Source organism: Abramis brama (genome assembly GCF_963993115.1).
Source record: "Abramis brama genome assembly, chromosome: 2".
Taxonomy (NCBI): Eukaryota; Metazoa; Chordata; class Actinopteri; order Cypriniformes; family Leuciscidae; genus Abramis; species Abramis brama.
The window spans coordinates 8,719,792-8,737,562 of record NC_139964.1 but is presented as its reverse complement, the minus strand read 5'-3'; the positions used below and the strand labels follow the sequence as shown (position 1 = coordinate 8,737,562).

Below are 17,771 nucleotides of genomic sequence, written 5' to 3'. Positions count from 1 at the left end.
ATGGGACTTCGATGATGTCACGAAACCCGCGTGCACTGAAACGCTAACATGGCTTAATGCATTAGACTGATATTAAAAGAAATAAACGATATTATCAAACTCTGTAAACTCAATGCTAATAATGCATACTACAGAAAAGCAGATGAGCACAGAATATGACGAAAGAAAGCAAATGTGTGTTCAGTGCAAATAAACTTGCTGCCTGTGTTTTATTAATAATGTAACGAATTATGCGTTTTTTATTTATTTATTTTTTTTATTTTATAACTGTTGGTCCATTAAGCCTCATTAAGCGTTTTCTTGGTTTTCTATGGGAGGAAAACGTACAATTAAATGCGTTGCGTTCATATTCTGTGCTCAGTTGCTTTTCTGTATGCTTTATTTGTATGGTGTTTCCTGAGTTTGGTCTTTTAATACCACAGTCTCAATTAAACGTGTTGCGTTCATATTCTGTGCTCATCTGCTTTTCTGTAGTATGCATTATTAGCATTGAGTTTACTGAGTTTGATAATATCGTTTATTTCTTTTAATATCAGTCTAATGCATTGCATTAAGCCATGTTAGCGTTTCAGTGCACGCGGGTTTCGTGACATCATTGAAGTCCCATTTCATTGGCTAGGTGCCAACCAATAAAACGGCTCCTTTGAACACCCCCCCATCCCCCCCCCCCCCCCCCCCCGCTCCAGCCCCCGCTCCCCTTTCTCTAATACCGCCTCTGAGAATTGAGTAGTTGAAAGTGCCTAATTGAGGCTGTACTGCGAATGTGAACGTAAGATTAAACGCAATATATATATTACAAGTTTGTGTCTGTCGTTGTATTTCTGTGAATGGCATTTTACACATTTGTGTCTACTTGTCTGCAGCTTCAGATTCAGAATACAGGTTTGTGACTATTGTCTGCGAGTGCAAATTTCAACATTCAACTTCAGATTGAATTTCAGAAAGAATTTCAACTTCAGATTGAACTTCAGAAAGTTCTCAAATTCACATCTACGTGCTCTCAAGTTTTGCTACTATTTTACCTTCATACCCGCCCCTCTCCATGATGCACGTTGCACGCAGCAGCCAGACTTTCTTTATGGTGAACAGCAGCGATGATTAATAATTTTTTTTTTTTTTTTTTTTTTACTGAGCGGAAAAAAGATTAAGCCCGAGGTCCGACCCGACTCGAGTCATTTGATTATATTTTCGACCTGAACCCGCGGGTCCCGTCGGGTTTGTCGGGCCGACCTGACCCGTTGAGAACTCTAGAAGGCACCATAATCAAGTGCAAACAAGGTAACAATACACAAGTGTACTGAATGAAGACATAATGAGTCCAGGCAAAGGATCGTGGGGAATGTAGTCCTTAATAGTGACACAGAGACAAAACAAGTGTCCTCTGGAAGAGCTCATATGAACTCCAGCTGGAGGATGTGACAATTTGGATTAAACTGCTTGATTCATTTGTTTTACTTTAGGGACAATCTCTCAGGTTTAATTAACAATATCTTAATTTGTGTGTTGAAATAATCTGATGGGTCTGATGGGTTTGGAATGACGTGAGGGAGAGTAAATGATATAAATAAACTCATATGTAAACTCATATTAAAAGCCACAAAACTCTAATTTTATTTGCAATTTTATGAATCTTCCCACATATCATGTAATTTTTGTTTGTTTGTTTGTTTTGTGTATGTTTTTGTCTCTGTATAGTTTGGACCATGGTGGATATTTCAGGATCGCACCAGGACTGGCAAAATGTAGGTCCTACACACACACACACACACACACACACACTGGTAGGGCTGGGTAAAAAATATAAATTCCTCGATTTAAATCGACTGTCATTTTGAAGAACAGCTTATCGATCCTTAAATCCCAATAATCTCTCAGTCAATAGCTCTATTTGAACAGGAATAGTTTTAATAGGGTTGTTAATTTGTTCCACAGACGTGAAATTGTGAAAATCCCAGTGCAAATGACCTAGTGTTTTAGACTGGCCATTTAATACCAGTGTTAAGTAAGAGTAAGATACTTGTCTAGATTTCTCTGCTCAATTATTAATTTAAACAGCCACTGCTATAAACTCATTAAGTTTACTTCAATGTTTTTTTTATTTTTTATAATAAATTAAAATCATATAAACAATTAATAATTTAAAAGACATATACGTGACGCACGCACAGGACATGACCTTTGTAACGGCCACATCTAGAATACACACAGTCCCACCTCTGTAATATACACATAGGTGTTAGTCCAGTATAAATCAGTACATGAAAATCACAGACATCGAGTGATAATAATTGTTACTCAAACGCCGTTTAGAAAACTATCCCTGTCCGTATAGGGCTTCTGCTGTTTTCAGTTAATGAATGAACAAAACTTTGTAGCGCACATCCCATCTAATAAATTGCAATAAGCTTTTTGCTGTGTAACTTCTTTAATGAAACAACATCTCTGCTTTCAAATTCTGTCATTTTTATTACGAAATTCAAAACAATAAATACTGTTTTGGTGCTCTTTAATGTGGTGCGTCAGATCACATAGCTCCTTCAGTTCAGGCGAAGCGCACGTGAAATGATCATCTCTTCCCCATTATTGCTAGTTAAAGCATAAACATGAATTAACATCAGAAGATATATTGAAAGATGCACCTTACCGCAATCCATGTAATCACTCAATCAGTATTTCAACTATGGAAAGATGGCAATACAACAGCTTGTATACAGTGTCACGTTATGTTACATTTACCACAGAAAAGCGAATTAATGTCCAAAAACTAGCTAGTCAGCTAGAAATATGAACCTAATATATGCACTATAATTTATATTCATTGTATTTCTTCTTATCCTGTTCTTCAGTAGCTATTTAATGTATGACTAATTGATTTAATTAATTGATTTAGAATTGAATTGTATCAAATTGAAATCAAATCAAAATGCAAGCTTGTGAATTGAAATAAAATCTTGAAATCTGTGTCAATGCCCAGCCCTACACACTGGTATTCCTATCATAATGAGGAAATGACATAGGTGTAGTGATGTTCATACTGTAACAACTGTATTTCTGTCATGACAGAGTGTTTGGTATGGTAATGGATATGACAATGTTAATTTGTTTGGCCTTAGCGGAATAGATCTGCTACACTGCTTCTGCTGTAGATCATGCACAGAGACTTGCTATTGCCAACACACACACAACACACTGCTGTGAGCAAGTAGACAAGCTGGTGCTGTACAATACAGCATACATGAAATAAACCATAGCAGATCTACACAGCTGGAGCTGGGGAAGGTGGAGGGTTTCTGAAGCTACAGCAAATGCTAACCAAGCATTTGAAGGTTGAGCAGCGAGCTCATTGGCTACTGATACAGCAGGGACCAATCAGCTGTGCCCTACAGAGAATGATGTGATTACAAGCAGATTGAGTTAAAGACCTATCAGCCTGCGCCATCTAGAGTTTCATGATAGAACTTTGTATATTCTATCCTTTACACTAACCTTACCCCTAAAATTATAAACTGTTTTCCTCATGGGGACCAAAAAATGTCAAAAATTAGTTATTATCTACACTGTGGAGACATTTGGTCCTCATAACATACACACACATACACACACACACACCTGTGCATATTTAACAATGTCAAAGATGTGCTGATCTCTAATTGTTGTATTCAGATGCCTGTGATCTCACACTGGATATAAACACAGCACACACTCAACTCGTCCTGTCTGATGACAACAGAAAGGCAACATGTGTGAAAGAGCAGCATCAGCCGTATCCTGATCATCCAGAGAGATTTGAGCTCCAGGAGCAGGTTCTGTGTAAAGAGAGTCTGACTGGACGCTGGTACTGGGAGGTTGAATGGAGTGGCTCAGGTCATGTAGCAGTGGCATATAAAGGAATCGACAGGAAACGTGGGACTGACTGTTGGTTTGGACTGAATGATAAGTCCTGGAGTATGTACTGTTCTGATATGAATTACACAGTCTGGTTCAATAATGAAAGCACTGAAGTATCTGGCCCTTCAGCCCGCTCTAATAGAGTAGGAGTGTATCTGGACTGGTCTGCCGGCACTCTGTCCTTCTACAGCGTCTCTGACACACACACACTCACACACATATACACATTCAACACCACATTCACTGAACCCCTCTATGCTGGATTTGGGCTTTATCCCAAATCTTCAGTGTCTCTGTGTCAGATTTAACAACCTCCTGCGAGAAACCACAGAGACACATTTACACCTCAGAGCAAAAAAACGAACAGGGAATTACGATTTTATGCAATTGTCTCACAATTGTGAAATCAATTAATAGTCACAATTGTAAGAAATAGAGCTGCGATTGTGAGCTATAGTCACAATGTATGAGGTTGCTTTGCAAAAAACAAGTAATATTGTAATATAAATTTGCAGTGTGAGATATATAGTTACAGTTATGAGAAATAGTTGCAATTACGAGATTTAAAGTCACATTGTAATATGTAAAGTCGCAATGACCAAAACAAGGCAACTTCCACAAGTGCAAATAAGAGATGGATCATTCAGGCTTTGTCATATTGCTAATGTAACCGATATATAAATTATACTGTTAAATATATTAAGTATGACGAACACAAAATTGTTCATATCTGCATACCTGGTATAGCTGTCTATCTGTGAGGGTTTTCCCTTTAACTGAGTCATGGTGTCTTATTTCCAGAGTTTCCTCTTATTCTTCCCTTTTGTACCATAATTTCATGGGAGAGGTAGAGTTCATTTGAGTTCTCAAGTCTTATATATATCCATCTTAAATCATGTTTATAATGTTATTTCAATTAAGTGTGTTATTATTTTTTGTATTAGTTTTTTGTTTGTTTTATTTTTTATTATTTATCGAATGGTGATAAGATTTACCCGAGACAGAACATGTAAGGGAGTTTCACCCATAGAGGATGCTTGTTTGGGTGTTTATATCAAGTATGCTTTCTGTTTTATACAATTTTCTTGTGTAAAGCAATCTCTTTCGCTTCATTTGTTTTTTGCCCTTTTGGACTCTTTTGCACCATGATTGCGTGGGAGAGACAGGACATTTAAGAGCGATTCATTTGTGTTTATCAGAAGTGAAAAAAAAGATTCAGATGAATGAAAGCCCGTGTTTGAGTGTCTGATGGTGCTCAATATCTACACAACGCAGAAGTTGTGGTTTCATCTACACTGATGTTGCTGGAGTTCACAAAACCATAAATGGTTTCGTGAACTCCAGCAACATCAGTCACGCTTGACACCACGATCCACTGGTTACACTAAGATGAATTAATTACTGAAGCCTTCAGAATATTTCCCAGCCAGCACAGTCATGTGGGGCCCAAATGGGTTTGACCTGGGCTGTCTAACTGGGACCCAGACAGTTTTGCACCCAGTTTCCATGTAGGCCCCACATGGGTTTGCCCAGATGAAATGAACACTGCTCAGTGTGCACACTAGGGCTGTGTATCACCAACAATGTCACGGTACGATACGCATCACGATACTAAAGCCACGATACGATACGTATCACGATATGGATCAATTTGGAATTTCAGAGTTTAGTAACAGTAATATTTTATTTATTGTGTTTATTGTATAACCAGTGTTATAACAGTTGTGATCACTGAAAAACTATTTAGTTAAATGAAATAAAAAAATTGTCACAAAAAAAGCTTAAAATGGCTCTTCCTTCTACTTTTAAAGTCTCTGCTTCTGATTATTTAACAATTTGGTCTTAAGTGTTGGAATGTGCACCAAACAAAGTCATTTCTTCACATTACCTTGAAATCATTTTAAACAATTACATCTTCAGATTTTTATGCAGAAACAACAATTGATCGACATGCTCAGGGTTAAGAGTGAAACACTGTGCAGAAGAGAGTGACAGCAGAAATGAAGTTCCCTTCATCATACAACCGGGGAATTGCCATTTCTGTTAAAAACTGACGTGTTGGTAGCCTATCGTGTAACGTGGCTCACACTCGTGAAGCAATTATCTGAAGCCGTTATTCTCGACAACACTATGGCCGTAAATCCTGACATATGAAGTGCATTAATGTATTTGTAATCTTTTGAGATTGATTTCAATCTTTGAATTAAATTGTAAAAAGTAGCGCAAATAAATACAATAGAATAAAGATAGCCTACCAATAAAGAGAAAACTTTTTGAATAGGTCTAGCATAGTATTCAGAAATGGTAGAAACTGAATAAAGTAATCAAAATGTAAAATAACACTGGGTAGTATTTTAGTCCTGACTAAATTAAATACATAGGCCATTAATCCAGATTCCTTAAAATTAAAACTATCTTTTGTTGTTTTGACAACAATATTAATGACAGACACATATGGCTTCTGTCCCTTTAAGAGCTAGTGCACGGATCCTGATTTCATTATACTGTCCCATCATGCGTTTTATGCTTAAGACATAACCGACTGTGTTTAGAGGATACTCAACAAGACCGAAATGTTTGACATCATTTTGCGTGTTTTTGTTTGTTAAAGTGATATCCGCGAAAAATAACTTTTGTTACTCGCAAGCTGTTTGTGAGCGCGTCGAGTATAAACGTCTCGTTCGTTTGGGGAGGTGCGCGGGCAAGCAGCGGAGACTCGCGCTGCGGAGCCAGGCGAAAGTAAACAAGGCTTCACACTCTTTGTGAAATTGCATCTCGCAGAAAGTTTTAAAATGACTGATCTGATTTTATAGTCTGTGTGAATTCATTTACTCATACAATCTACATGCCAAATTGCAGGAATAATTAAAATTATGCGCAATACCCACGCTGAAATTCGAGCCCTGAATTGGCTACATAAGCACAACAGTATCGATACGGCAGCTGCTGTATCGATACACGCATCGTCAGGAGTTCATGACGATGTATCGTTGTATCGATATTCTGAGCACAGCCCTAGTGCACACTACAGGCTGTTAAATGTAACACTGAATCAGTGTTGGAGTTAATGAGATAATTAAGTGATTGAATAATAATTTAGCATTATTGATGAACACCTGCTGTTAACAAGCATAATCACTGAAGGAAAGAGAAACACAAGAACTACAACTGACTTCAAGCCACAGCCTTAGATTAAATCAACTGAAGATAAAATACATAAAATAACAAAGACAAACAACTGTAAAAATTAAAGTAAACAGGGTCAAGTGCCCAACTAAAGCAAACACCCATCACCATAATGGTAACTTACAATTTGTGATTTTCTCCTTCAGTGATTCTGCTTGTTAACATCAGGTGTCTTCAATAATGTTCAATAATCACTTAATTAATCACTTAATTATGTCATTAACTTTAACACTCTTGAGTGTTAATTTAACACTCATATTTTAACACATTACACTCTTGAGTGTGGACTCATATACACTCCCAGCCCCAGGAGTGTTAATTTAACACCGCTCCATCTGAAAGCAGGTGATGGTGATTTACTACTAATCAAGGAACCGGCTTTACTGACGAGATGCGCATAACAATATCGTGCGATATATCGCCCAGCCCTATCCTGAAGTATCGATCCTCACATAAAAATATCGATCCAAATGTGTGTTTTTTTACCAGTAATTTTTTATACATTTTTGCACGCAATTCAGTTAGTAAAATAAGTTTCTAAGTTGAAAAATAAGCGAATGTTAGCGGATAATTGTGTAGGATAGAACTTTTTCTCCTAGTCATCTGGATACAAGACAAAACCAATCAATCACAGAGAGCATGGTCGGGAGTTATTTCGCAATAAACAAACCAAAAGTGTACATAACAGTTCAAAATGTTGACGTCAGTAAGATTTGTTTAATGAAATTAATATTTTTATTCAACAAGGATCGATGCATTAAATTAATCAAAAGTGACAGTCAAGGGTTTTACACTGTTAAAAAAAAATCTACTTCATATAAATGCTGTTCTTTGAACTTTGTTCATCAAATAATTCTGCATAAAATGTAGCATGGTTTCCACAAAAATATGAAACTGTTTTCAACATTGATAATAATAAGAAATGTTTCCTGAGCAGCAAATCAGCATATTAAAATTAATTCTCATCATGACTGGAGTAATGATGCCGAAAATTCAGCTTTTATCACATGAATAAATTACAGCTTACTATGGCATAGAAAACAGATAGCCCATGTTAAATTGTAATATTACAGTTTTTACTGTATTTTTGATCAAATTAATGCAGAAGAGAATTAAAAATCTTACAGACCCCAAACTTTTGAACAGTTGGCTAGTACTAGTAGGCTAGTACTATAATTAGGGTAGTTTTGTAAACGTCACTGACTAATTACAGGCGAGTTGAGAGCACAAATCACAAAATATTTAGGCCTAGTAGTCATGAAAACGTATTCAGATTTAGCATATTAATGATGCATTCACCTCATAAATCATGACACACTGCTCTAGCACAGGAAAGTGCATACAAGTTCAAGTGCATGCTTTTAAAATGAAAAAGTATTGGTATCGGTATTTGCAGTAGCCTATCGCCCATCACTAAATATCATACCATTTTCCATTAAAACAGTAATATACCGTAGAAAACAAAAATAGTCTACAGGAATATACTGTAAATTAACAGCGCTCAACATCGACACTCAGAGGCTGTTTTCCCAATCACACCCTATACCCTCATTCACTATTCCCTACACTAGTTCACTAATATAGTGCACTTGACAGAGTGAATGAAAAGAAGTGAGTGAATTGAGACACTGATGAACACCTGATAAGCAGAATCACTGAAGGACAGAGAAACAAGAACAGAAAAAAGAGAAACACAAGAAATACAACTGACTTCCAGCAACACTGAGTGTGAAACCAGTTTACAAACCAGCTAATGATTTATTTCATACATGTACAAAAGTTCTTGTTGAGAATTAACAGATATTTAGTTGTTGATTTTATTGAAAAGAATAAAGTTTGGTCTCTTGACCCTTGACTTTCTAATATAATTTTTTCTCTGGCTGCTTTAACTATGAGTTTATAAAACACTTTGTTATGGCAAGAAAAAGTCAAAAGGAAGATGATCAGGTGTTTTAGGCTGGTGAGATGATGACATAATCATCCTGAGCATGTCTGATTTTCTGATCACATCCAGTACATAAGTTTTGAATTTATGGATATTTATCATTTACCTAATCCAGCAATGTTTTTGTTAATATTTATTATAAAGAATATTGAAATCATATAGTGCAGTAAAACATTTAGAACTTGCCTTTTATTTGGACACAGACATCAACAATCAGCACATGAATCTCAGCACATGAATCTCAACAATGGTAACAATCAAAAGTTTCATGTCGCAGTGCATGCTGGGTTCCAGGATAATATAAACTCCCAGCATGCACTGCAGTATGAATTAAAAAAATAAAAATATTGCCACCATTGTTGAGAGACGTGCTGATTTTTGATATCTCTGTGCTCCTGTAAGACAGTGTTGCTCTGTTTTTCTGGTTTTGCTTGATGTGTTAAAAAAAGAAATTGTCATTGTAAATCATCGCTGTAGTTTCACAGTAGTGGTAATATAACCGTTTTGATACAGAGTTAGACTGAGTGAGTTTCAGGAATGAGCGGGCTATATGATGATTTCATCGTCATATTCAATTTAACAAACTGCATTCACAAACCGTGTATGCACAGGTGTGGATTGCAAAAACAAAGTTTAAGCAAGAGAAAAATGTATGATAAAAAAATCAAGAGTCAGGAGCCCAACTAAAGCAAACACTGATCTCTATAATGGTAACTTCAAACCAAACATTTTCAATTAAACATCTCAATAACAACTTCTGTAGATGTATGACAGAAATAAAGTCATACTGTTAATAATAAGTGTAATAATGTGTAATGGCTGGAAGTCAGTTGTAGTTCTTGTGTTTCTCTATTTTCTGTTCGTGTATTTCTCTTTCCTTCAGTGATTCTGCTTATTAACAGCAGGTGTTCATCACTAATGCTCAACAATCACTTACATATCCTTAATTATCTCTGCAACACTGTCTCAATGTTACTTTTACTCTTTGTAGTGTGGATTACCCTGTGGGGTTGAAAGGGTTAACAGTGTAAGATAATTAAGGGAATATGTAAGTGATTGTTGAGCATTAGTGATAACGGAGGACTAACGGAGGGTCAGAGGTCACTGGTCCATCACTGAGTCGAGTCCAATGGGTTGCCTCATGGATGTGTTACTCTTGAGAGACACACCGCTGGGTTCTGGAGACTCTGATCTCTGTCTCTTCCTCCTGCTGATGCTGATGCTGACAAATGACAAACAAAACATCGTTTCACAGCACTAACAATACTGAATAACTTGAATGAACCTTAGATTTACATTTGATAATTTCTGACACTTTAATCCAAAGAGAGGAATACAACAAAGTGATTCATCATGAAGGCCCGATACCTCCAGCAGAAATGGATGGATACACTGAATTTCAGAGCTGGCGCAAACATATTCCCATCACTATGCTTTCTTACCTGCCCTTTTTATCACGACTGTAATTTTTGTTGTGTTACTGAGAGCATAACATGCATCACCTATGTAAATACTCATCTAAACACCAAAACAGTCAACCTTTGCTCACCCATTCAAAATTTAAAATCCTGAGCAGAGAATGGAAAAATTACTTTTTTTTGAAGTATATCTGGGTTTTAAGGAGGCAGTAACACGAGAAATGGAAATGTTGTAATACAAAGCTTCAAAATTGTTATAGAAAAGAGTATGAAAATAGAAAAGAGATGAAAGTAAGAAACAGTGTAAGAATAATATACAGTAGGGATGTCCCGATCCGATCACGTGATCGGAAATCGGGCCCGATCGCGTGTTTTCAGACTCGATCGGAATCGGACGTTACCTCCCGATCAGGACTCGGACGTTACCTCCCGATCAGGACTCGGATATATATGTATTTATATTCTCATTATTTTTTAACACCTCTATTATGCGGTGACACAGAGTTACGGCGGTTTCACACTGCACGCGTTATTAGAGTGTAAGCAGCGCAGGAGCAGTGCGTATGGTGAGCAGGAGCAGGACACGCGCGTTTTGCTTTCATACTGGCAGCGTTTGTCACGCGCGGCTGAACCGCGGGTTGTGTACAGACAGAGTCTATAATGGATAAGTTGGCATTGCTTTTTTTCGTTTTCAAATACATTTAAGAGAAAAGACTTGTCAAGAAGCTTATTTTATTAATAATTTCATTTATATAACTTTTGGTTCATCTTTGTTTTTATTGTTATGGCAACAAGTTTGTTTTTGGACATTTGTTTTCTTTTTAAATTGCTGTTGGTCATTTGATTGACTGTTTAAAACACAATAGATATCATCAATGCACTTTTTGGATAAAACTGCGGTGTATTTTGGCCATGATCAATGCATTGTCACTTTAATTCAGCGTAAGCGGCGCAGCAAAAATAGACTCGGCGCCGAAACGATCACGGCACTCCTGCTCTGCTCTGCTACGCACTGCCGCGCCGCCTCTGCGTGCGGTGTGAATGCTCTAAAGCCTGGTTTAATCTGTTAACATGGGCGGCGAAAAAAATACGCGCTGCACGCTCTGCTAACAGTGCAGTGTGAAACTGGCGTAGGAGTTAGGAGTGCAGTTCCTAAAAGCACATTACTGGCTTTGCAAACACTGTGGCACTTTTATTTTTTATTTGTTTACATGCCTACCGGATATTTTAAGTTGAGGTGCTATTTGTTTATATATTAGACTTTTTTTTAATATTTACTGTTGCACTAAAGTCCAAAAGTGAAGAATTTATTTATTACTTGATTGTTCAAGCTACCTCACAGAAGTGCTGTGTTTGTTAACAGAGTTGTTGAATGTTAAAATAAGGTGAATTAAATAAAAAATAAGGAACATCCTGGATCTGTTTTTTTCGCTCTTCTTTATTCTTTTTTTTTTGCATTATAGAAGTATCGGATCGGGACTCGGTATCGGCAGATACTTAAAATCAAATGACTCGGACTCGGACTCGAGGGCAAAAAAACCTGATCGGGACATCCCTAATATACAGTATATATATATATGAGCAAAAATCTGCTAAGGGGTAATAATAGGACAACATATTCGAAACTACTCCTTTTCTGGTAAAAAAAGAAGAAAAAAAAGAACTTGATTTTCAAGGTAATGAATTTGCGACAGCTGAATGTAACATTTTTGATAAGTCAAACATGTCAGTCTCTGAGTAACATAACTTATTTAAGATGTGAGATAAACGTCATTCTGTAAAATAAGTATTATTACCCTTTGGCAGATTTTTTGCAGGTTTCTGGAGTTGCTTTGTATAAAAGCGTCTGCTAAATGTTTAAATGGCTAGTGTCTTACCTGGGGTCAGAGGTCACTGCATCCCTAAATTTACTCTTCACAGACACACAGCTTGATCCAGGAGATGGGGAACTCATTTTAGAGGCAGTGTCCTCATCTTCTCTCTTGACATGGAGACTCATTTTAGAGAACCTGTTCTCCCATTCTCACTTCTCAAAAGTGTTGAGAGATTGATGTCAGACCTTTTATGTGGAGATATACAGAGTACAAAGGTTTTCTGTAAAACAATGGCGCTGTAGTAAGTAGTCTTACACTCTTAGAAAGAATGTGTTAAAAATGACACATCCGTGGGTGAGCTCCAGGACTACTAGTTTTGTGTTCATTTTAACTCATTCACTGTGCAAGTTCAAATGATGATTGTCATAATATAACCAATACCATCAGATCCCTTTTCTCTTTGTTCATCTGGCAGTTATAACTCAGATACAGCAGCCAAACAAAATCTAAAGTAAACATATATGGGTCAAGAGTCCAACTAAAGCAAACACTATTCTCCATAACGGTGGCTTACAATTTGTGATTTTCTCCTTCAGTGATTCTGCTTGTTAACATCAGGTGTCTTCAATAATGTTCAATCATCACTAATTTAATCACTTAATTATCTCATTAACTTCAACACTCTTGAGTGTGGACTCATATACACTCCCAGGAGTGTTAACTGACAAGCTGAGCCATATCGCATTAAATATTGCTGGCGATACATCCGCGATATTCATGCGATATGGCTCAGCTTGTCAGTTAACTACGGCTCTTTGTAGTAAATGCCGCTCCATCTGAAAGCAGGTGATGGCGATTTACTACTAATCAAGGAACCGGCTTTACTGACGAGATGCGCATAACAATACCGTGCAATATATCGCCCAGCCCTACTTCAACCCCTAATTGATAATGCTGCTTTTGACAAAAGTTCATGAAGAGATAACAGTTAACAGAGTTTGCACTTTGAATTAAATTAAAATGAAGCAACTGACAAAATATTGTATATAAATAACTTGTATTTACACTGGCCTGTTTGTTTGAGAACATAGCAAACACTGCATACCATTCACAGTGATGGTGAGTGTCGGCACTCAAAATGATGAGTTGAAAACAACACAACCTGTAAAAAGAGTTGTTAAAAATTACACGTTGTGTAGATTTTAACGCATGTAGTGTGTGTGCTCAAGGACAACACATGTTGTGTAGATTTTAACACATGTAGTGTGTGTGCTCAGGGACAACACATGTTGTGTAGATTTTAACACATGTTGTGTAGATTTTAACACATGTAGTGTGTGTGCTCAGGGACAACACATGTTGTGTAGATTTTAACACATGTAGTGTGTGTGCTCAGGGACAACACATGTTGTGTCAAATTTAACACACAACCTGTGTCGATTCTTAACACATCTCTGTGTTTATAAGGACTACACATTTTGTATTACCTTTAACACAACTAATGTGTTATTCCTCTTACACAGAAGTGTGTTGAAACCTTTTACACAATAATGTGGTATAGTTACACAACTTGTGTCAGATATGTGTCACATGTGACTGTAGTCGGTGTGTATTTGCCAGAGTTACTCCCTGTGTTTTTACAACTGAGAGTTTGGACAAACACTGAAACGTATTGTTAACTTGTGTTTATGGAGTCCAGTGACGTTTAATAAAGAGTTTGTTTGAACATTTGGATGTTTTAGACATCATGAATCTACATAGACAAGCTCTTATTGAGAATTAACTGAGGTTTAGATGTTGATGTTTCATTGAATGTTTTATTTGAAGTCACCAGAATCGTGATTAATGGCTCCTTTATTTGAGCTCTTGACCCTTTACTTTTCTTTTAGTTTTTCTCTGGCTGCTTTAACTGTATTTTAATAAAATACATTTGTAACGGCGAAAGAAAATATGATCAGATTTTTCTTGATGATCTCATAATCAACAAGTGCTGATCTGATCAAGTTTATGAGTATATGGATGGTGCGCATTTAATTTATTTATGTGCTGTCAGTTATAACAATCTTGTGAAACTACATCATGCTATCCAGCAGTGCAGAATAAATAAAAAAAAATTTCTGAAAATTTTAATCTGCAGCAGAAACTAGTCAAACACAGACATCAAGAATCAGCGTATGAATCTCAGCAATGGTGACAAACGAAAAGCGTCATGCCGCAATGCATGCTGGGAGTCATGGATGAGATTTGTACTATAGTGGCACCCAGCATGCATTGCGGCATGAAGCTTTTTGTTTGTCACCATTGTTGAGATTCATGTGCTGATTCTTGATGTCTGTTTGATACCATAGTCTGTAAAGTTCAAATTAAAGGTTAAATTAAAATTAATTTTAAGATAATTGCAATATGCTAATCTTTTTAAAAATCATATTTTATATACTGTATTATACTCATCTTTTCAAAACATTTACAATTAACAATATTACATGTCCATGATGATAATATTATCATCTGAGCATATTATTCTCATGATTATTTCTGCTGTTTTAAATGTGTTAAAATAAATACACATTTACAGCAATCAGAGAAAACTAATGTAAAAGAGTCAAGGGTCAAGAGCCCAAATAAAGCTGACACTAATCACGATTCTGGTGACTTTAAATGAAATATTCAATGAATCGTCAACACCAAAACCTGTTAATTCTCAATAAGAACTTCTGTAGAGTCTGACAGAAATAAAGTTAATCTGGTTATTAATAACAAGTGAAAGCAGCATTTGAAAAAGACATTGAAAAAGAGGCATGGTGTGATTGGCTGCAAAAAAACACCCGTTAATCTTGAAGTTTTCATGAATTAAGATTTAATTTGTTTATTTGAATGTATTGTTTAATTTATTTTAGAGCATTTTATGGGATACCATATAAAATAGGCCTATACCTATACTTTTTTCATAAACACAAACTCTCCTCCACCCAGTGCTATTCTATCCAGAGTTACATTTTAACACACGTATGTTAAAAATCAACACAACATGTGTCAAAATACCATCAACACATAATGTGTGTTGTTTTTTAACAATTCTCTTTTTAGAGTGTATCCAGAGTTACATTTTAACACACATTGAGTGTTAAAAATCTACACAACGTGTCAAATACCATCAACACATGCTGTGTGTTGTTTTTTAACACATCTCTTTTTAGAGTGTACTCTTAATCTAAATGACATTGCAATCTAATTACCTTCCCGATGATATAATAAAGTAAAAAATGCAGTTAATTGAAATATAACATTCAAAAACAGACTGTTTAAAGGTTCCATTTAAAATCATATTCTCTTTAAGAACACTTTTATGCTGAAATGGTTCTTTATGATGGGAATCAGGGTTCTTAAAGGGGTTGTATTATGCTTTTTCACTTTTTAAATTTTAGGTAGTGTTTAAAGGGTTAGTTCACCCAAAAATCCTGTCAGTAATAACTCACCCTCATGTTGTTCCAACCCCGTAAGACCTTTGTTCATCTTCGGAACACAAATTAAGATATTTTTGATTAAATCTGAGAGCTGAATCACTCCTCCATAGGCTTCTAAGGGATTGAAACTTGCTGGCCCAGAAAAGTTATTCAAGAGATCGTTAATATAGTCCAAGTGACTACAGTGGCTCAATCTTAAGTTTATCAAGCGACAAGAATACTTTTTGTGCGCAAAAAACAAACAGAATTTTCATTTTTGGGTGAACTAACCCTTTAAACACACACTAATCATTGCATCATCTCAATGTTTAGTGTCTGAATCTCTCAATCCTCAATCTGAACTTTACAGATGTAATGTGAAAGACAGAGAAAGTGATTCACCATGTGCAAAGATTTAAGAAAACCAGTAACCCAGTGTTACATGGTGTTTGGTGTTTGGTGTTTTAAGCCCCCAACGGCGCCTTCCAGGCAGCGAGGGGATGGGTACACAACAAAATCCCCAGTGTTAAATTAACACTCACAGTCCACACTCAGAGTGTTATAAGTAACACTGAAGCAGTGTTAAAGTTAATGAGATAATTAAGTGATTAATTGAGTGATGATTGAGCATTATTGAAGACACCTGATGTTAACAAGCAGAATCACTGAAGGAGAAAACCGTAATTTTAAGTTACCATTATGGTGATCAGTGTTTGCTTTAGTTGGACTGTTGACCCTTAAATCATTAACTTTAGATTTTGTTTGGCTGCTGTACTTCAGTTATAACATCCAGCTGAACAAAGAGAAAAGGTGATCTGATGGTGTTGGTTGTGTTTTAATATAATAATTATTTCACAATCATTTGACCTGAATCACTGAACTCATATAGAGCCTAATTTCTGAATTAGATATACTGTATTAATTATTGCAGCACTGTCCTTGAAAATCATAATATTTTTAACTTTTACAATGTAATCCAAATAATTTCCTAAACGTTGTTCACATAGATTATTTTTTTATTATTTTTTTTAGACACAGACATCAAGAATCAGCCTGTGAATCTCAACAATGGTGACAATAATAAAGCATGTTGCAGTGCATTCTGGGTACCACCAATCAAAACTCATTCATGGCTCCCATCATGCATTGCTGCATGAATAAATAATGAGCTTATGTTCAGAGTTGATCTGTTTGTCACCATTGTTGAGATTCATACGCTAATTCTTGATGTCCGTGTGTGCCTGAAAAGAACACTTTTTAATTTTTTTTTTTTTTTCGTAATTGATTTGATCATTTGGTTTTCATTGAAAAGGCTAAAAATGGCATGCTCTACAAGGACAGTGCTGCTATAATCCATTAGGTAAACTTAACTCAGAAATTATACTCTCAATGAGTTCAGTGATTCAGGCCAGCTAATGATTATTTTAAAACACAACCAACACCATCAGATCACATTTGCTCTTTGTTCATCTGACTGTTATAACCAAATTACAGCAGCCAAACAAAATCTAAAGTTAAAAAAGTAAGGGTCAAGAGTCCAACTAAACTAAACACCAATCACCATAATGGTGACCATTTTAAATTAATTAATTTTCTCCTTCAGTGATTCTGCTTATTAACATCATATGTCTTCAATAATGCTCAATCATCACTCAATTAATCAATTAATCACTTAATTATCTCATTAACTTTAACACTGCTTCAGTGTTAATTATAAGTGTGGACTCATATAAACTCTGAGCAGTGTTAATTTAACACTGGGGATTTTGCTGTGAGGGTAGGGTTAGCTGCCTCTAAGGAGCCATTGGGGGCTTAAAACACCATTGAGCGTGTTACACAGTGCAGATGTTACAGTGAAGAGACATTTTCACCTGTTACTATCACTAATACAACCTTATGAAGTCAGCTTGATTCAGTCATATTCATTTATATTTTGACAAATCCAAAATACAGGAACAAAAATATAAAAGTTATAAACAGAAAATGTAAGGTGGCAAAAACAAAATCAAACAATCAGTTTTATAATAATAAAAAAAAAAACAGTGTTAAACAGAGTGAACCAAAAATGACTGAACAA

The 17,771-nt window shown here is 36.0% G+C and overlaps 1 protein-coding gene across 3 annotated transcripts in view; it reads left to right on the top strand.

Annotated features, from left to right (window-relative positions):
• Positions 1 to 5,117, top strand: part of LOC311077601 (protein NLRC3-like) — a 29,739-nt gene extending 24,622 nt beyond the window's left edge. For all 3 annotated transcript variants that reach the window (XM_084106161.1, XM_084106163.1, XM_084106162.1), the window contains 2 exons: positions 1,696 to 1,742; positions 3,664 to 5,117. In XM_084106161.1, coding sequence (XP_083962287.1) covers positions 1,696 to 1,742; positions 3,664 to 4,196 — 580 coding nt within the window. In that variant the 3' untranslated portion in view covers positions 4,197 to 5,117. The remainder of the gene's footprint in view (positions 1 to 1,695; positions 1,743 to 3,663) is intronic.
• The last annotated feature ends 12,654 nt before the right edge of the window (positions 5,118 to 17,771 follow it).